The sequence below is a fragment of the Lethenteron reissneri genome, chromosome 64 (genome assembly GCF_015708825.2).
Source record: "Lethenteron reissneri isolate LAM-NWPU_2019-01 chromosome 64, ASM1570882v1, whole genome shotgun sequence".
NCBI lineage: Eukaryota > Metazoa > Chordata > Hyperoartia > Petromyzontiformes > Petromyzontidae > Lethenteron > Lethenteron reissneri.
The window spans coordinates 7830757-7852688 of record NC_083842.1 but is presented as its reverse complement, the minus strand read 5'-3'; the positions used below and the strand labels follow the sequence as shown (position 1 = coordinate 7852688).

Sequence of the window (21932 nt, the reverse complement as noted above, 5' to 3'; positions counted from 1 at the left end):
GGGGCAGCGTCAGTTTTCATAGGGGGCTCGGGGGAGGAGTCACGTGATTTACGGGAGGCTTGAGCCTATTAAGTTATACAAGGACTCCTCTACTTACGAACATTCGACTTACAAACTTTCAGAGATACGAACAAACCTACCCTCATGTCCAGTTGCTGTTTCGAACCGAGAGTCGTAAGTTTAACCGCAACGCAATAGATGCCGGTGGTGGAATCTACATCTGCAGAACATGAAAAACCAGTGGCATCTACATCTACAGGAGATTATACAACTTTTAAAGCCATTCCCCGTGTTCAGTGTACATGCCCTACAACATGTTTGGAATCGTAAGGAGTAAATTTGGACAAATATATCAATTTCACGAACAGACCTCTGGAACCTAATTCTTTCTTAAGTAGAGGAGTCCCTGTACATTTTTGTGTTTACGTGTAAATGAGAGTTGCAATTGGGATCTGCGTGTCTGGTAGGTGCGGGAGGTTGTTCTGAGTCAATGCATCACTGTTCCCACAGCATGCAAGGGCAAGGGCTATGTGCGCGCCAGGAAGCAATGCTTTCAGAGTATCTACAAGAAGAAGATCGAGACCATTGGTGAGAGTGTTGAGGCCGCTGTCCTCCGAGGCCTCTCCCTGCTGGGCGTCGGCCGCATGGGGTCCGCCGTTTCCAGATCCCTCGCTCGTGTGTGAACAGCTGCTGCCGCCGCTGTGCTCGTCGCTTGAGGGAGAAGGGCTGCCGCCCGCCGGCTCTTCTCTCGGGGTCGCACCCCCGCGAGTCCGCGAGAGGGGCATGGCTCGTCGCCGGCTCCCGGCCGCCTCAAAACACTCCGTTGCCTCTCCACCAATCAAACGCGACGCCTCCCCTCACACAACCCCGCGCAGCAATCACACGCTCTGAACTTGGGGTCAGGGGTCGGAGGGCGAATGACGTTGCTCGCGTCCGCGTTGCCGATTGGGGGTTTTCGTTACTGGTGGTTTAAAGGGCTGTGGGACGGGTGTTCGCAAGGGGAGTTAGTCCACACGCAGTGCGGGGGTCCGCAGCAGCAAGATGAAGTGCACACCCGTGGAGCACCGACCACACACGCTGTGAGCGTACATACACACAGCACCACGCGCATCCACTCGCTTGTCGAAACCGCACGAGGCTGTGATTATTTATTAACGATTTATTACTGGCTGACTGTGAACCACTGTTGAGTCAGTAGGAATCGGCAAGGCAGGCTTACACTATTTCTCTATGGTCTGTACCCTGGTCGGTTGTGACTTAAACCTCTTTTGCTATTACGCTCGATACCGGCTCTCTCTCTCTCCCTTACTCACGGTTCGCCGCTCCTGTGTGCCTGTCTTCGCAGCACTTCGACTCGTCTCGCGGACGTTCGATTAGCTGCCCTGAAGAGACGACCGCCCCGGTGGCTGACTCGAGAAGCAAGAGACCTTTTACCTTTCTGCGTCCCCCTTTTATTGTTTACCCACATCAAAGAAAGCCATTGCTAATCCGAGGGCCTTCTCGGCCAATCAGATTGCTCGGCTTGCGCCACAGCATTCGGCGCTCTCATCGCCGCCCACATCCCAGTTTCCATATCAAAGGGACCGCCAATTGGCTGCAGCGCCGGCGGCCGTGCACAAGCCCATTCGTCCTGCCAATCAGACGCCCACCCTGGCCTCCTGCCGTTCATGGCTGCGCCCCCCTACCTGCCTGCCGATCCGTGTGTGGGGGTGCGTTTTAACCGCGGTGGCTGGGTAGCCCCGCCGTGACCATGTATCTCAACCCAAGTCACTGCGCCGCGGTGCGGGTTAGCATCGGGGGAGATTGCCCAATTCCCTGGCCGCAGGAAATCGTGAAGATTATCCCTATGAGAGGGCTTCTGGGTGAAAACCTGTCGGCCAGGTGACCTCCCCTCGGAGCTCTATGGGGGGGGGGGGGGGGAAATGTGTGAGGGTGTGTTTATGTAGGGGGTGGTGAGGGGAAAGCAGTGTCGGCCCCGTCGCTTGGTGGTGGCGAGGTCGTAGATGGGGCGCCCGCAGAGCGGCTTCGCGGCGGCGGCATCACAAGAGCTGTGTCCTCATAAATGCGTGGCTTCGAAAGATTGAGCCGGGTCCCCTGCAGATGTCCTGGAACTCGTTGATGCTGCGCTAGCTACCCTGTCTGTCCCTGCGGCTCGTTGTCATTGATGTTGTTGATGTTGTTATTATTGGTGCTGGGCCCTGATTGCCTCTTACCATGCTCTGCCCTCTCTCCTCTCTCTCTGCAAACCTTCGGGCTACTATCAAAGGTTTGTTCATGAAGTCATCCAGATTTATAAACATAGACATAACTTCAACCGAGAAGATGGATACAAATTGAGCAATCATTGCAAGGATTCATATTCTTGGTTCTTTCGGTAAAGTCACGTAGAAGGGAAATAATAAAATAATAAAAATATTAAACAATATTATTTCCCTTCTACGTGACTTTACCGAAAGAACCAAGAACATGAATCCCTGCAGTCACGAAAGCTTTAAATCATTGGAAGGATGTTATTAACCAGGTAAAATCTTAACTGCTTCATGGTGTTGCCGTCATTTCCGCATCTCCAGCTTCTTCAGCCTCCCACTCCCAGTCCCGCCAACTTCTCTCCCCCCCCCCCCCCCCCCCCGCATTTTGTCTGCTCGTCCTCTAAAAGTTCTCGCAGCACTCCCCTCCCCCTACCCCACACCCGCCCCTCTCTATATCTCCCCCCTTGCTCCTCCCCCTCTCTAACCTATATAGCCTCTTGTTACAGCAGCCCTTTTGCCCACTTCAGCAATTGTTTCTTGCTGTGGTTGTCCGACCTGATAACGGATGCTTGTGTTGCGCCCGAAACGTCTTAATGTAATTTATTTTATTTTATACCTACGTGACTTTACCGAAAGAACCAAAGAGTATGGGTCCCTGCAGTCACGAAAACTTCAAATCTATAAATTAAATAGCCCTCACCTGCACCACTGTCCCACCTCTCTTCTCGTTCCAGCCAAGAGACAGCTGAATCTCCGCAGAATTCCTGACCGAGTACTCGGTGAGCAACATGCCAGCGAAACGCACTTGGATGTATTCTCCGCGCATGTCACGATGTCGTGCCGATCTCGTCCGCCCACTCATCAACAAGTTCCGTCGTTTTGTCGTCCAAAGAGTGCGCACTGGATGACTGTTACAAGAAGACAGAGGAGTGCCTTGAACCGTACCACCTGCAGTATGCTAAAAACCCAGGTGAATGTTCTACACTGATGAACAACAAATACAAATTACATATAGTTTTTGTCTCTACCAAAGTGGCCATTTTCATTTTTAATCATACATTTTTTTTATTTTACCTGGTAAGGCCCACTGAGCTCTCTAACTATTTTTCAAAAAACGCATGTTTCTAAATGGTGAGGGAAAACCGGAGGGCCTGGGAAAAATCAACACGTCGACGGGGAGAACATGCAAACTCCAAATATACAGGCGTCAGGGTCGGGATCGAACCCACGACCTCCTGTATACTAGGCGAAGAAGTTAACATCTAAGAAGTTAACATCTACGCTACTGTGGCACCCCATGACAGTGAAGGAGTTTCACAAATAGTTGGTGAAAAAAGTATGCATATAGTTTTGGTCTCTTTCTGTCAATGTGGCGTGTCGATATCCGCTTTGGTATTGAGAATATTGTTCAATCGAGAACCTGGTGACCCTGAGTTTGAGTCCCAATCACGGCTAACATCATTGGCCAGCGATATCTGTTTAACCTGTCCTGGGTCTCCCTACACCCACCTTCACCAACCGACACTGGCCGGTTGGTGAAGGTGGGTGTGGTGAAGCAGTGGATGGACAAAGAGCTGTGAAAACACGGTATATATTGCAGGGTGGCCCAAATGTCAGGACACTTAGCGTTATATTTATTTTTGAAAATCACATTAGGTTATTTAATTTATTTAATCAAATGTTCAAACTTATTTCCATTAACATTAATGCATGCATTCATTCTTTTGAAATGGATTTGGGATATTTTTTGAAAGAGATTACAGTTTCCTTATTTAGCTTATATAAAAAGGAATTGAACTTGTTCGTCCTCAGTCAATCTTCTTAACATTTTTAAATGCCATCTGAAAAGGAAGATGAAAATAGATATTAATAATGATGACAGATAACATATTAACCTACGGAATAAACAATTAAAATGTTCATTGCCAATATTAAAATAAATGTTCCCTGACTTTTGGGCCACCCTGTATATATGCACGCCTACTAAAATGCCCAAATGTTCAATAGAATGAGCATTAAACATTCTATTGGAATGCGATCTATACCTGGCCATGCCCATTACTTTGTTGTTGGACTCTAGGCGCTGTGTCATTGACTTCCGCCCTGTTTTTTTCCTGCAGCCTCCTTGCGGGAATTTCAGCTGAAACATTGTGCCTACGTCGCCAAGGACTTCCCCCATTGTGAGAACAGGGAGGAGCTCCCCTCCACTCATCTTCCTCTTCCTGCTGTGCTCCCATGGCCATGGGGCACCCTCCAGTCTTGTCTCCTCGTCCCCTGACACCATGAGAACAGCTTCTTCTAGCATTAGCACAAGCGTGGTTGACATTGGCCATGGTGCAGGCAATGAAATGAGGCACATGTTGAACTTCCCTCCTCTTCAATTTAACACGTAGCCTTTCGCGACCAATATTACTGATTTATGTTTTTTGTGTTAGGTAGTGTAAGTATAAATGTGTCATTAATAGTTCTGCATATTTGCAGATAAACATAATCCATTATAATTTTCATCATTACAATTAACCCCCCCTCTGATCTTTGCACCTGATAGGCTCACAGTGATGACATCATCCTGGTCTATTTAAGACCAGAAGCAGGAAGACTTCTTCACTGCTCGCCTGATGAAGCTGGTTTTAATTACCTGTGAAACATCGCACTCAATTGTAAATGACGTGAGTTTACCTCGCCATCACACCGATGTGCCGAAGTAGTGACTAATTTGCTTAGTTTTGTTTACGTGACAAACCTTACTAATTGGTTGTGTCGGGTGGTGAACGGTTAACGATACATTTATATTCCCTCCTCTTCATAGCCCGGCGCCTGCGTCCCTCTGTCCCGTGGTACCCAGTGCAGCTGCATCACCTGCACATTCCATAGCAAAGCCACTTTCTTCCAGTCTCCATTATAAATGTCACATTTATAGCTGTGAATCAGGAAACGAGGGCACTACCTGTCAGGAAGTGACTTTGTTAACAATAAATTATTGATATTAAGACCTTTGTTGTTGAGACACATTCAAGGGGAAATGGCACTCCAAACTGTCCTACGCTTGAAATGTTTGTTTTTTGTAAGCCGTTGCAGCTGCAGGAGAGCTCCTTTAGTCTACAGTACCGTAGTCAGTTGCTACCCTTGCATTCAAATTCCCCATGAAAAGTGGGCATTCATGCCGAGGTCCAGAGTCCAATGTTGTTTTAGACTTGTCTAGGAAATCGCCTGTGTCCGAGTCTTCAGCCCTTTTCGTTCAACCTAAGTCGCAAGGATTGTCATGTATCTCTGAATCTCAGACATTTATGGCTCAGTGCTTGGCATTTATGTGTCGTGTGTATTTCGTATCCAACACTGTTACACTGTCATCTTTGGTTCATCTTGATCTGTACCGGTTACTCTACCATTGCTTCGTCATGAAAACGTCATCTGCGGCAGTAGCCCCCCCCCCCCCCCGAGTCCACTTCTCCCCAATGCTGGGTTCCTCAACACCTAACATGGATCTCGTTTGACCCAGTGTCATCCAAGTCGGTTTCACGATCAATAATCATTGTCTCATTGTCCACTGGGCTGCAACCATTCATCCTTCTCGTGGGTAACCACTTGTGAGGTACCTTATCTCTGTTGCTTACAAACAAGACAATCTGGGTTTGCAATCGGAGTTTTCCTTTTTCTAGACAGATTTGACTCAACAGGCTAAGCGAGCTCTATCTGCCCCGGTGTTCATTCAATATTCCTTTTTCATAGAGCCCGTGCAGGTTTAGCCTTGGTGCGCGAGTGCCTGGTTACTCTCAGTCTGTGGGTAGGCCACGTATCAACCAGGGGGATTATGCACTCTGCCTCTGTTTGCAGCTCACAGAGGCTACAGCTGGGGGCCTACGAGGTAACACTCACAGTAACTCGACGCATCATGCAGACCTGTGCATATTCATCCTCACGACCCAGCGGAGAATATTTTATTAACCAAAAAATGAGAACCCTTTTTTAAGAAAACTAGCAGTCCACAGGTTTTTTGCACATGTCCTTCCCTCCACAGACAGCCAGCCAGTCTTTTGTCTAATGTAGTATGATAGTATGATAGCATATGCCGTGCATTTGTGCGGCACCCAGAGCCGGCCGGAGTGGAGGGTTGGGTGGGTGTAGGAGGGATGTCAGTGCGACGCACAAACTGCTGTGGGATACAGTGACGTTCGCACATGGACTTAGCCGTGCGCCAGCCAGACAGGAATACAGGCAAATATGGTATGACGCCAGTCAGGTAAAATAAAAACACACATTTGAGAGACCTTGATATTTGAAAAGTTTGGCACAATTGTGGCAGCATATACATTTAATAATATTATCTGCAATCATCCAGGAAAGCCTCATTGAGTCTCAAGACTCTCTTTCACAAGGGTCCTGCATTGGGATGTTTCGCCAATCTATTAAGGGTTGTCTGTCTTTATGTGGGAGGACACGGGAGAAACCCCACGCAGATGAGGTGATAAGACTCAACGCTTCGCAATCTGAAGCTGAATCTCTTTCCGTACTGCCATCTCCTAGTTACCTCGCTACCCCCATGCATATAACACCCATTAAAATCCTAACTAGGCTCAAATCTGCTCAGCTTCCAAGTTCCGAAGAGATCGGGCACATTTAAGAGGTTTTATTTGCTTGTACGTTTTGTGTGTGACCTCAGACTGTGAGACCATGGAATGCACCAAGGAAGTGGATGCTTGCGGAACGCAGAATCGGATTTTGATAGAAGAGGAGAACGGGCCTGATGGTGAGTTACACACCATATTGCACGGAATTGTTTGCCAGCTTAAAGTAAAGAATAAATTCAGCCATGGTGTAACGGTTAGTGTACTGGACTTGCAGTTCAAAGGTCGCTGGTTCAATTCGATATCTCGGCAATGCAGGAGTTGAAACAATGGGAACGTTTCTTAAACCTCATCGCCTCTATCCACCAGAGGTTGTCGATCGGCAGGTCGGGAGTCGGTGGGGTAAAGTTCAAACACACCGGCCTCTTCCAAGATGCCTGGCCAGTATGGAAGGGGGTAGGCCACACATAACTTCCAGAGGGATCTATAGAGCGTTTTCTGGTGGAGGCCCTTCCGCCAGCAGCGACAGTAACTATGGCAAGTCCTCTATTTACATTGGGGATACGTCCATGGAAAACGCGACGTTGGGCAAAAGGCGTAAACTGAAAACCTACATCACCATTGACTTAATGATATAAGTTTAACCCGTAGGCTTTCGCGACCAATATTATCCATAAGTTATTTTTTTTTTCGTTGCATTTAATGTGTTCATATTGCCTTGCGGCCACTAGAGGTACTAACATTCACCGCAATGTAAAGCAAAAAAACTAAAATGTATTACTAAAATCGAATCGTGCCTCCTTGAATCATGACAACTGGGTTGGATCATTCTACCCCTATAATTACATAGTTTATGGTTGAATTTACATCATTGCCAACTTGTGCCATCTGCCCTACTATCAATGTGACTGACCTTTTGCCATTGTTATCAAAAGATGACTACTTTGAGTCAGTGCCATGGATCAGAAACCCAAAAATGTGATATAATTAATGCCCTCAGCACATTTTTATCAAGCCAACAATACCTTGTATTCTAGCGACTTGAGTTGGCCACATTTATCCCATAATTCGAGTTGAAAGAGAACTCAAGTTGGATCTTTACCAAAGCTATGTTTTCCATGATTTCTCAAGTTATCACATGTGTTGGGCAGGTCAGCAAGTTCAGTCAGTTTTTTTCGGGTAAGGGCCATTGGGCTTAAGAAGCTCGTTTTCAATGGCGACCCGGCCAATGGTCGATAGTGCCAAGCACGTTACATATGAATGTAGAATTTGCAGGTGTTGCATAAAACAAAAGCAGGGCCATTTGATAAACATGGCTAATAAACAACCTGAACTATGGACAATGGGAGTCAAGCTATCCATCCAAAATAACAGTTGACATGACACTCGCGAGTGACAGGTGTTATCCATGAATACTTCTGAGCAAAGACTTTCCCAGACATAGCTTAGGGTAAAAGTCCAAAACCAATTTGCTGACGATAGGTTAAAATATTCCTGCAAGCTACAACATCTTTTTTCTCAAAACATATTTGGTACTGTATTTCCGCTTGGGCCTAATTATGACGCGGAGAATATCAGCAATCGCACTTGCAGTTGAGAAAAAAATATGGATATGCAACTGCCAGGATGGCAACATAAGTTTCGTGGTTCACAGTCTACCAGCTCTACAGTGCACTGTGTGTGTGTTGTGTCTCACCGGGTGCAGTGGGTCTCATTGCTGGCGTTGTGGGTGGACTGCTGGTGGCCATCATCGCGGTGGCCTGCGTTGTGCTGTTCATCAAGAAACGAAGCCAGAGTCGTAAGTGCATGCTCGTTTGCACCAGACTCTTTGCTGCATCTTATGTTCATAATCGCGTCAATTGCAGTGAGACCTGTCTATTAGCCATTCTTTACTATTGTCTGTGGCATCGAATGAATACAAAAAATGCTTAATCTATTTTTTTCATTGATAAGAGAAGCGATGCAGAAAATTCATCATATACATCCTCTTTTTACGTAATTTTTTTTTACAAATCACCAAAAGAACCCCAGTAAATCTCCCCGGGTGATACATCACCGCCTGCCAGTTTGTTGTCATTCCCCGCACCTCCATTTAATATGGTTGGCTACGTACGGTGGGAAAGAAGTTCAACATGCATACTAATCGTGGACCTCTGTCACTCGCACCAAAGGTGGGAGCAGCCCCAACGGACGAGGCTCTCCCGTGCAGTTCAGCCAAGTTGCAACCACCGCCAATGTGTGAGGAAGCAAGAGAGCGAGCATGTGTGCCAACATGTACGTACATGCGTACGTGCTGTGTGGTACGGAAATCTTTGTGTCACAGTGATGGACAACTCAAAAAGACCACACGTGCCACTCAAACCTATGTTTCTTGCGCATATCTTGTTAATTAGACTGTGTAAGTTTCTTGATTGGCATGCAATGGGGGGACCGTGTACGTCCCGTGCGGTCTTTTGAATTGCCTATGCATGGTTTTCTTGCTCAATAATAATTGCGTTGCTTTGGATCTGCGTTTTACTGAATAATTCCACTAACACATTCTATTGCAAAATTGTAACGAATGACATCAAAGACAGCAATAACAATGTAATGATCTGACTAAACAAAATGAAAGCATTGAATCGAATTTCTCCAAGATAAATGCAATGTAATCCTAACGTTTGGCCATAAAACGTTAGGCACATAAAAATATTGTGCTTGTGAGACTCCTGACATATGCGGGTAACTTCATTGTAAACGCAACTTGCAGTTAACTCTAGAGATCCATTGTGTCTAAACCTCCTCTCTTCAATTGCAGTCCCAAGTGGTTCATAATATATGGATATGTGAGACGGTGCAGCAGATAGCTTGGTCCGTTAACCACAAAGCATTTTCCTCTTGGTCCTCCCCCCATGATATTGGCACTCATGAATCTGGCCCTGAACGGCATTATTGGACACCTTTGTAAGTATTATGAAGTTGATCTCCGCTGACATCAAATTGTGATTGAATAAATTGACCCAAAGCGATAAAAGGGTATCTGTTGAAATTTGCACTGACGAGATTGATATTTGTTATGTCTTTAAGACAACTTAAAATACTAGAGGACCATTGTATAATTAGAGTCCGCATAGATTACCGTTATGCTTTTCGTTGCTTATCATTCAGGTGAATTTTCGTGCATTTTGGTGATCTGGATGTCTGCAGGGCGAGGTTCTCAAACTCCAGTCCTCGCGACCCATCATACTCTGTCTTTCTACATTTACGTTCTGACGCGCCCCTACTACATTCTCATCTACCCCGACTGGACGTCTGTGGATAAAAAATAGCTTTATAGCTCACCGGATTCCTCCAGTATGAATACATTTTCTGATTCAGAGTTACCAATTTACTCCCAATTTAAATACAAATGAACTTGTTCGATGCTGCACGGGCCAAATTATTGTCAAACACGTCCAATGTGATGTGATAATCAATTAACGCTGTCTGTGTAAATATAGCACAATCAAATAAATATTTAGATCTGTGTGTGTGTGCACTCGTGGTTCCACGCGACGCGTATAGCGTTAATTGCTTAGCTCTCGTCACGTTAGACGTGTTTAACAATCATGGGGCTCGTGCGGCGTGGAACGAGTTCATTTTATTTGAATGGGGGGTAAATTTGTAAATGCCGAGAGACGTAGCATAGTGAGTCACGCGGACTGGAGTTTGGGAAACCGTGTTCTATGAGTTTTTTTATTAAAACTGTGGTTCGCTGGTTCGAGCTGAGACTCCAGACCCCTCTCACAAAGCAGATGCAATCCACAAAAACACTACAGCACTTACTCATTAGACATATTAATATGAATAAGAATGCGCTTTTTTAGGGTCCTGCTTTGGGATGTTTAGCCAATTCCATGAATGAGTGGTTATTTTAACTCGAGAATTCAGCCTTGAATTACTCTATACTGTTCCAGTGTCCGGTCCTGGAAGACATTTACAGGGTTGCCCAGATGTCGTGTGACGGCCATTTAATTATCCTAAACTTACAGGTTCATTTAATATATAAATGAATATACAATGAATATACAAAGGAAAACATGTTATGGGTCAATTAATTGAAGGTCACATGACATCTGCACCACTCTGTACAGTGCAAGTAATAATGTGTAATTTCATATATAGACTTTCACAACCAATATTATTACGATTCTGAATTATTTTCTATTTGGGCTAGATCGTGTCGGTTTAGTCACGTAAACAAAATGTTACTCTAACCCTCCACCACCTGATAGAATCAATCAGCTTGATTTGTTTGGCTTTGTAAGGTGGTGAAGGTTTACGAACGAAATCAATTATGAATAAGCAATAATATTTAATCTGCTCACTCAAAAGATTAATTATTTATCCCTTTATGTAATAAGATGTTAAATGTGTTGTATAACATCATGCAATAGCGGGTAAAGTGTCTACAGAGGGCATTGATACACATGGTCTCTTAGACCCAGGGTCATCCTATGATTAAAGCTGTGGTTAGCACGGTTGGCTCCGTACGGTGCGAAATAAGTTCAACATACATTGTGTACCATTTTTTTTATCCTCATTAACGAAGCTCCGTGTCTATGAAGGAGGCAGAGTGTTGTTGTGGATTGTGTGTTCCTTTAGGCTAAGGCTTTGCGCGATAATTCTGTTAGATTCTGGCCTACCGCTGTCATGAATATAGGTATAAACGTTTCCACAATATAGACTGACAGCCTAATTACTGCACCACCGCCCCCAATACATACACACACACAATCACAATAATCATTAGCATCGGTGTGAAGAGTACAAACAACGGGATAAATGGACACAATTTCAGTAAACATGAATCGTTGTTGGAAAATTCTAACAACACGCCAAAGTTGGATGTTAACTGAGATGTCTCCAAAACATAATTAAAATCTGAAATAAATATCTATTGTATTGTATAAGACATTATTGGTGCTGCTTGGTGCACATTATTGCAATGGTGTGTAATCTCTCTTTAATAATCGCTGGGGTTCATTTTAATGAAATGAGTTTTTACTCTTGGAGTTTATCTTCAATATAATTGTTCATTCATATGTTTAAGGAGACATCGGCAAAGTTGCACAGGATAACAGAAGCTAGCTGTTCACCACTGAAAAAGAAAAAAACACATTCGTCGATAATATTGTCACCTTAAAAAGAAAAAAAGGTTATAGTAGGGGACGTTTCGGGCAATGCCCGTTTTCACAGTACATAGGAAAGAGGAGCAATTGCGCGGGACATCGCTGATTGTATCTTACGATTCTTCAAGCCAATCGTGACGCTGGTTTCATGTCTATACTGCGATTCACATTCACGCCAGCGGAAGGTGTGAATGTGCCTGTGGATAGACTTTAGCCTCCTCATGCCGAGGCGGGGCCCGGCATGTTTTTTTTAAATAGCAGCTCAATAAACGTGCAACGTTGAGCCAACGTTAGCACAATATTAAAACGTTTGGACCAACGTTGGCTCAACGTTACATATTTACTGGGGGGTTGGGTGAAGACAACATGTGATTTGATTTCAATACGGTGGTTCGTTTTCAACACCAGTTTGGTTTTCTTCATATTTGAATATAAACACGTCCGGTGGTGTAAACACCTCTATATTCTAAGTGTGGAAAATATCTGGTGTGTAAATTTCTCTGAAGTAAGAAATAAAGGCTTAAGATTGCTGAATAATTAAGTGTTGTATTTCCAAGTGCGTACAAAAAGTGTCTAAAGTGTGTTTGTGTGTGCGCGGTGGCACAGCAGTTAGTGCACTGCGCTACGAACCCGGCCACCCGAGTTCGAGTCCTGCTTTCGGCAAACACCAGTGGTGAATACAGTATCTAACCTGGTTGTAGGCCTCTCCCAGGTTGACTCGGCTTCAAATGAGTACCAGGTGTGCTGTGTAAACATCGCCACTTGGGAGACAAAGGTGGCTGGGAGTGGTGCTGGCCATCCATCCTCTTGTGTGTCTTGCTGGCCTTCATCGGTTCTTGCCAACAATATTTGCCCCTACAGTTTGTTGAGGCTATACGGGGGATCTTTGTTAACTCAAATGAGATTTCGTTAAACTCATCAAGTTTTGGCAGTGTTCGCCTTGTTGATGCCAATACCATCCAGCCAATCACAGCAGTGCCATGGCCATAGCGCGTACGTCGCTTGTTGCATGCAAGGTTCACGGATTTAATCCAGTGGCCACCTTGGTTATAACCGAGGCTGTAATAATCATATTAATACTTCACAGTGGATGTTCAAGGTCCCCTGACGTCATTCACAAGAGAAGGTCACTGTGCGCCGGCGTTAGGGTCCAACATTTTCCAATTCTAAAAAGTACAGTCTGTTCTCCTGTAACGCGGATGCGAATTGGTGTAGCATCACACAAGGCGAGATGTTGCTGGATGCTTCTAGATGCGACCCACGCACCTCAGTCTTTGTTCAGCCTGCATACGCATCTCACGTGTTATCACGAACCGTGCTTTATCTTATGTTATATTATAATGCGATTTTTCCATAACGTGGTGTTCTTCAGGAACGTAACTACCGCGTTATAGGAGAACAGACTGTAACCCATAAAGGATACTCGCTTGGGATGACAGTATTCCCTCGTGATTCACGAACTGCGAATCGCATCTGGAACTCTACAGGACTGCATCGAAAGAGCGAAAGAAAGTGATGCGAGAAAATTATGAAAGGAAATATGACGAGATAAAATTATGAGAGATAAAGTGATGAGATATCAAGTGATGAGAGATAGTGATGAGAGATATGATGCGAGAAAGTAATGCGATAACTTGATGAGAAAGTGATGAGGTTACTTTCCCGTATTTAATAGCTTATTTGTGTATTTAAGGTAATTAATTAACAAGATATGTTTTCATTAGCAAATATCATTATCCGCGAAATATGACATTCATGAGCATCTCCAAAACGTATTCCTCACGAGGGAATGCTGTAATACACAGCAGCAATCAGCAGACTAATGCTCCAGGTCGCTCTTGCAAATTAGACTTAATCCTCGTCTCTTGAGTGCTCACTGCATTAAACGTAATAAACTTCGAGCAGTGCTGCCGCATATGCAACAACACTCCAAAATGGCTTTCGTTAAATTTGAGAGTTGCACACTCAACTATTTTAACATTATTTGCACCCTATGACAAATAAAGCCATCTTGACAAAAACACGTGCAGTTAAAAACAACACTGCAGGAATGTTGCACCGTTTTACCAACAGCTTATACTGGTAGGAACGAAGTGGACCAGCCCACAATAGATTATTTCGTCCGTCCGTCCGTCCGACCGTCCATCCGTGTAGCAACATCGCCCCCTACTGCAAACACTTGGCATGACCATACAAAAACCTTTAGACTCAGTGACACTTTCCTGGCTAAACAAGTGTAACATTCCCTTATAATTCCCTCAGAATGCTTTTAATTAAAACATTTAAATTAATGAGGCTTTCCTGGCTAAACACGTGTAGCATTCCCTTATAATTCCCTGAGATAGCTTTTAATTAAAACTTTGAAATTAAATAAAAAAAACTCACAGCGCCCTAAAGCCTACAGCTAGGCCTAAAGCCTAGAACTAGGCCTGAAACTCTCCCTTCGTATCGTACCCCCGCGTGTGTGAAAGGGAGTTAATGTTTAACAATGTTACATTCCCTCATGTTTTTAAATAGAAACATCTAAATTTAAAGCTTTAACATTAATAATTAAAACATTTCAATAAAAAATTAACTCACGGCAGCCTAAAGCCTACAGCTAGGCCTAAAGCCTAGAACTAGGCCTGAAACTCTCCCTTCGTATCGTACCCCCGCGTGTGTGAAAGGGAGTTAATGTTTAACAATGTTACATTCCCTCATGTTTTTAAATACAAACATTTAAATTTAAAGCTTTTACATAAATAATTAAAACATTTAAATTAAAAATTAACTCACAACGCCCTAAAGCCTACAGCTAGGCCTAAAGCCTAGAACTAGGCCACAATCTCTCCCTTCGTATCGTCCGATTAGGTGTAGCAACATCGCCCCCTACTGCAAACACTTGGCAGGACCCTACAAAAACCTTTTGACTCAGTGGGGCTTTCCTGGCTAAACAAGTGTAATAATACATTATGTTTATATTCTTTGGTTATTCGTTCCTACCAGCCCACCCCGCAGGGTCCTGTTTGTTGCTGATCCATTTGTGTTGTATGCAATTGGTTGGATGTAAAGTAAAAAACCAAATTCACGTAAATGCACAACATACGCAATAACAATGATTCTTTATTATAACCGTGACTTCCCCTGTTGTCGTTTTCAGATTTAGGGTTGCCGCAGTGTAATTATTGCACGATGCGATATTAATGTTCACGATGTGACAATAATCACGATATCAGTGTCCTATAACTTTTGTAATCATATTTCACAATTGTATTGCATCGTTTTTGTGTATTTCCAGTAAGTATATTACACTTTAAGGGTTCTCATTCACCTGTTTATCCCTTCACATATTCTAAAGGCATATTAATCATTGTAACCACACCATTTGCATGGAAATGTCGAACTTCTTTCATACCCGTACATAGCCAACCATGCTAATCGGAGGTGCTAATCTATAACCATGAAGCCCCGTTAGGAATTATGCTTTTCCTTTGCATTACCGCAACGCCGTAGCCATGGAGTCAACATTGGGGGGGGACCAAATCTTCCAGGGGTTTGGGGGTCCCCGCCCCCAGAAAAAATATACCTAAATTTGAAAACGAATTTCCTGCCTAAAATAAAAAAAAAATTCACTCACACATAGGATAGACTTTTTATTAATTTTTTACAATAATGTCTAATAGTGTATTGTATTAGATTGCTCTGTTTTTTTTACTTTTCCCTGTTTCATTGTATGTGTAGGACTCGTACAAGGGTTGTCTTTCTCTCCTTTTTATTTTCCTCTCCGCGTCGCCCCGCCTCACTATCGCTACGCTTGTTGTCTACGGTTTCTCCTACTCTGCATCCTTCCGATGCATGGCTACCCTGGTTGATCACTGCGTTCTCGCTACCACTGTCTCTCCAAGCTTTACTCTATTAACACTGTCTCTCTACGCTTTACTCTATTAACACTGTCTCTCTACGCTTTACTCTACTATCTCTTGCTCTGCGACTCCCCGGGCACCGTTGCTACAGCTCCATCCACGACGCCGACTCGCACAGGACTCCCCTCTCTCCGTTGCGCTCTGGCTTATATCCCCACACCAATTAATCTGCCCTAATCATCTCTACCCCCCGCTTATCGCTCGCCCCCTGGCCCCCCAGTGTCACGTGGCCTTGTTTTCGCCGCCGGAGCGGCCATGCTAATGCCCAATTACCTTTCCAGCCAATCACTAGCCTGTGTCCTCCCGGCTACCCTGACACCTGTTTCAACCCTTAACGACCCACTTTGCCTAAAGCCACAACAACAACCATTACCTCACATCACCCCACTGTACTGTACTTGCTGGCATAGCAACAGAGGCGGGGGATGCGTGGCGCGCTATCTCAAGCCCTACATATGTAATGGCAGAGATTAGGGATTAATAAAGTGCAACTATAACCACAATCATATAAACAGAAATCCATTTAATAGCAATATATTGGGGGGGGGGGGGGACATTTAGAGCATATTTGAATATTGATGGGGGATGTGTCCCCACCCCAATATATATTATAATTACGGCCTTGGATTACCGAAAATGTCAGAGTCACTCGAGGCTACGCGATGGACGCACACATCAACAAGTCACCCGAGTGATCTCTCCCCGTTGGTACTCTTTTCCGGCGTTTTCTCTGATTGCGGGAATTGCTAAATCCGCTATTCTGCTAATAACAAACATTCTCACCTTCCCCCTCGCCTCTGTCGATCCGTTTCTAGATGAAGGCCACCCCATGTTTGTCATCCATGGGGGAAGGGTGATGTTGGTGAGGGCTGAATTTGTTTAACTATACTTCACGAAGACAGAACCAGTTCCAGATATATCACTCACTAGTTTTGTTCGCCTCAGCACTGGATAAAGCTGGGGGCTCTTTCCAGACTTCATAGCGCAGGAATAAGAAAACAGGTGTCTTTAGCCAGAATATGTTAAGAGAGTAGAGAAGGGGAGATATTTTGATAAGATCGATAAGAAAAGTTGGTGAAATTAGGAGGAATATTTGGAAGACAAAGGGCACAGTCAATATGGTAGTGGTCACTGTTAATAACAGGGAAGATTGAGCAAAACGTAATTTCAAAGTTGTTTAAAATAACCAGCTCGAATATGTTGCTGTTGGAATTTGTAGAAGACGTAATACATTTAGTCAGACTAAGGGTATCCAGAACGGACAAGAATGTGGATACATGAAGATCTAGAGGGTTGTCAACATAGACATTCAAATCACCAGCAATTATTACTGGAGAGGACATTCTGAGCCCTGAAGCATAATCTGAGAAGTCCGATGACGGTTTATCATCCATTATCCGGCGCGCGATTATCCGGCTTCCAACATTATCCGGAATTTCTGGACCGATCCGGCAAAACTGCTTCAAAGGCTGTAAACCAGTCCAGCGATTGGTACCACGTGCGTGACAAAAGAGTAGCTATGCTTGATTTCAGTGTCAAATATGATCTACAGCACATTATACACTGCATACAATTTAAACAAAAAAATACTACACGTATATAAGTTTCAATGACTAATAACTACAGGAATAAAAACAAAATATACAGCACGATCCGGCGAAAAGTGCGTTGTGCAATTCGGCGTTTGCACGAGCACGGGTCTAAAGTCTACATCATCTGTCAGGCGATCGTCAAACACATCGAGTTGTTGACACAAGAGCATGGTACGTACATCACCCCATGCAAAGTCGTCGAGATTGGAGTGGTAAGTACAGTAAATACAGTAACTTTTAATAGTAGGATATTTATTTTTGAATATTTGTACGTTTTTAATGCAAATTTCATATAGTATAAATATTTAAAACACTCAATATATATATACATAACACCTAAAACATGTTATACAAGAATGTGCAAAATGGTGATTATCCAGTGTTTGTGAAAATCCGGCACCCCCTTCCCCCCTCCCGAACCCACTGGATAATCGATTATCTTACTGTAAAAGTTAATTAGTCTCGGGTGGGCGGTAAACCATAGGCAGCTTCAGTTTAAAAAAAAATGGTGATTGAAGAGGAAGATGTTCAAAGGTGGAGTAGCTGGAACATTTAATCTTAACGAATTTAAAGTTCGATTTTGCAATGACTGCAACACCACCACCCCGACCTGAAGACCGAGCACATTCAAAGTAGTGGTATACTGAAGGGACAGTCAAGAAAAGGAGAAACATCTTATCACGAATGCCACGTTTCAGTGAGGCAGAGAATATCAGTAGCCCCTCCAAAAAAAAGTAATGGCCATGTGGTGCAGGTGTAGAAGGGAACCGAGACAGCGAACAGAATAAATGGTGGGTTTGTTGGTATAAACGAGTCAGGCCAATTGATGAATTAATTCTTCCACTGCGACTCGACCCACAGTGTTTCATTTGGCCGTCGTTGTAACATTCCCAGCAGTTGACAAGCCGAGTAGACAAGCTTGGGTCAGGATGACGCGAAGTGTATTTCAGGCCCAGCAGAAATTTACGGGAGTATCTCGTTGCCATATTTCAGAAGTTGGTGATGAGTATAAGTGACCACCTTGGACCAGCTAGCCGGGGTTGTCAAAGCACTTATGTACGCAGGTAACTTCCCAGCCACACAACACCCCTTAACTATGAGCCAGCGGGCAGCAAGGTCGTAACCAATGACCACACAGGTGCCCAGGGTTAAAGCAACGGTGGATGTAGGTGTTGTATATGTCGGATTATGAAATTTTGATAAAAATAATACAATTTTAAACAAATTGGAAAAATTCATAATTCCCGGAAATTATGGTAATGCATGTAATTATATGCATAAATTATGATAATCACGGAGATAATCGTATTGATTTATGCGAATGCTTGCGCTTATGTTAATGCATGTAGTTATGATAATTAGCTTAGCTTCGTTATCCAGAGTTGTATCAATCAGGATAAAACGATTATATTTGATTAAACATTTATTGATCATCTTGTGTGTTTATGTTATGTTAGGTCTCCAATTTCATATCTCAACGCAGGATACAGTTCTTATAAATAAGAGTTTTGCATGGACTTGGAAAGAAACACTCAACCACTTTGTGTTAAGAAATTTTAATTCTAAACAAACATATGACACTCTAATATGCAAAGGCGAAAGCATACGTCAATAGATTCATCGGCAAGTTTATGCAATTAACGAAACTAAATGACTAAAACACTTCTTATTCATGTAACTCGATCGGCAGCAACTGCTTTTCATGATCAGTTAATATTGAATGCACCACCTTGAAATGGCAACCCTTTTCGAAACACAAAGATAACTTTTGGAAATAGTCTTATTCGTGTGCGTGTTGTGTGTGCGTTGTCCCCTTGTAAAATTTTATTTTTTTTAAGCCGGGAGTTGTGTCGTTAGCTTGCGGGGGGTGGGGGAGGGGTATACCACCAGCAGCAGCTTCCCGCCCTGCTCCCTCGCTCGGGCGTGTCTCTGCTCGTTTGCTCACTCTCTCCACTGCTAGATGAGTGGCGTCGGCACGAAGCTCGCCGTCGTGGTGCGCGATGATTCCGTCGTCGGATAGCGCGCAGCTCCTTCACGGCTGGATGACGAGTCGGCACGACGCTCGCCGTCGTGGTGCGATGATTCCATCGTCGGATAGCGCGCAGCTCCTCCACTGCTGGATGACGAGTAGGCACGACGCTCGCCGTCGTGGTGCGCAATGATTCCGTCGTCGGATAGCGTGCAGCTCCTCCACTGCTGGATGACGAGTCGGTTCTCAGCGGGTGCTGGTCGATGTGTGTGTGTATTAAACACACGGCGCATTCGATGGCGCTCTCCTCTTCCTCACGGGCGGCCGATCAGGCTCTTTCCACAGCTCCGTTCTCTCTGGCGATGCACGTTGGCTCTCGTCGCTCATCCGCTGCTGCTGGTCCTCTGCGATGCTCGCTTGGTCGATGCTTGGCGATTTCCGCCCTTTTCTCCAGGTTGATTGCTTGTTGTCGCAACTTTGTCGGCTCATACCGAACTCAGCCCCTAACAACCCCTCCTCGTCCCATCTCCCCTCGAGGCACGGCACCCATGGTTGGTGTTGATGCCTCGGCAAGCCTCCGCCCCAACTCCCTTGCGAGCCTCCCTCGCAACGCTGCGTCGCAAGCCGAGTCACAAGACTGAGCGCGACTCGACCCAAACTGAACTGCGTGATGTGCGTTTGTGCTTAAAACCCAAAAACGTGAACCCCTCCCCTCTGCGCATCTCTTACGAGAGAAACAACAACAGAAAAACAGACGTCCCAGGAATGTCAGGTCATAAACCCCTCCTCGCGACCGATCTAACCCCCTAAGTATTTATGGCTGTCATGTTTTTGTGCCGAACCGTTGGAAGACAAAGGTGGCCGGGGCTTGGTGCTGACGTTTGCAGTTTTTAATGGCATTCCGCGTTTTTTTCAAATGCCTGGCGTGGCCTGTGAGGAGTAGCGGGTTGTTTTAATTATTTAATTAAACAAAATATATATATATTGGCCTAATTATTCTTAATATAATTTTTTTGGAAAAAGGGGCATAAATATAACAGATGTACCACGAATTGGGTGGAGAAGGTTGAAGAGATGGTGGCCACCAGCGTAGCCAGATGATGATCGGTCCAGAGGGGGAGGAGAGAGGCACGTGGGGGGGTGGGTGGCCAGCACCACACCCCCGCCACCGTTGTCTCCCCAGTGGCGATTTTTACACATCCAACCAGGTACTCATTTGATGCTGAGTCGACCTAGGGGAGGCCCACTGTGTTGGCCTTGAGCAGGAATCGAACTCGTGTCACCAGGGTCATAGCGCAGCATGCTAACTGTTGCACTGCTGATCCCCACGAGCATCTACCAAGGTTAGTATGACAAACAAGTGGGTGGTGTAATTTATCCCAATACAACTTGTGTGCATAAATATTTTACAGCTGAAGGTGTCATGCACGCATTCAAAAAGACCAAACAACAACCACTACTACTACTACCCTTGCTCCCCCCCAACCCCACCTTCGGCTGTAAAATATTTATTCCATCTACCTTTTTGTCTTATGTTTACACTGACACACTTTGTTAGAATGTTTGTTTTTTGTATTAGTTTGCATTTTTCCACAGCTGTGCCTTTGGAGTGTGCTGTACATATGTATGTTCAATCAAATAATGTTAAGGCCAGACCAAGGTTGGCCTAAAATAGACGTCGATGGGAAATCTTGGACTTATTTTTAATTAAACACAATCCACAAAAAAACACATCATCATAATCATCACCATCAGAAGCAGTAACCACATTCATTGTTTAGTCACTACTGGATGGAGGCTATCTACGCTGTTACTATCCCAACATGGTGCCGTGATGGCAACAATTCCACTCGCTTCCACGTGTCACGAGGCATCATTCCACGAGCGAGATACGATATTTCAGATCTGTGTAAACATTTCGTAAACAGGTTTTGCTTTTTGAAAATGAAGTTTCAACAGCCTTTATAACTTCCTCTGCAATACCCAGTTGAGTTGCCCTCTTCATGCCGTGAAGATTAAGTATAGTTACATATTCAGGTGTGACACGTGAATGTCGCTGAATGTTTGTGGGTACATTGCTATCCATAAAGCCCACGTGTTAAACTGTGTTCAACGCGAAGTCTTCGTGTTAAACTGGGCAGAGTACTGTTTATTCAAATGGTGCATTTGCACGAATAATGTGCAGTTGAGGTAAAGTATAGCTTTGAATAGAAACGTCACGTGAATCAAACACAACAGTTATAGTCTGATTAATTTGAGCAGATTCAACACATTGATGAAATGAGCAGCAGTCATGATCTCTCACGGCAACGCAATGCAAAACATCGCTGCTTTTCTCCACATTTTCCTCCTGGGTGTGTCCCCTCCTTTGGCTGTCACCCCATCGTCCGTCATGACCACAAGCCGTCACCTCTCATTTGTGACACAAAGACCAAACTGGTTCAACACTCAGATAAATGAGGCACTGTTGCATTTAACAGGGAGTTTGATTGATAGGATTGAATT

At 44.5% G+C, this 21932-nt stretch overlaps 1 protein-coding gene and 2 long non-coding RNA genes across 3 annotated transcripts in view; 2 read left to right on the top strand and 1 right to left on the bottom strand.

The window, feature by feature from the left end:
• The window catches only part of LOC133359104 (uncharacterized), a 50343-nt gene extending 38317 nt beyond the window's left edge, over window positions 1–12026 (bottom strand). Inside the window, exon 1 of the long non-coding RNA XR_009757151.1 lies at window positions 11974–12026. This is a non-coding gene — a long non-coding RNA (uncharacterized LOC133359104). The remainder of the gene's footprint in view (window positions 1–11973) is intronic.
• LOC133359103 (uncharacterized) lies at window positions 982–12402 on the top strand. The gene is made up of 7 exons (XR_009757150.1): window positions 982–1079; window positions 2984–3028; window positions 3142–3219; window positions 4370–4429; window positions 6910–6996; window positions 8520–8612; window positions 8986–12402. It is a non-coding gene; the product is annotated as an uncharacterized LOC133359103 (long non-coding RNA).
• A 5218-nt stretch (window positions 12403–17620) lies between these two features.
• LOC133359236 (elastase-1-like) overlaps window positions 17621–21932 on the top strand; it is a 63619-nt gene continuing 59307 nt past the window's right edge. The window contains exon 1 of the mRNA XM_061577697.1: window positions 17621–17670. Within this exon, the coding sequence (XP_061433681.1) occupies window positions 17646–17670 (25 nt within the window). The 5' untranslated portion in view covers window positions 17621–17645. The remainder of the gene's footprint in view (window positions 17671–21932) is intronic.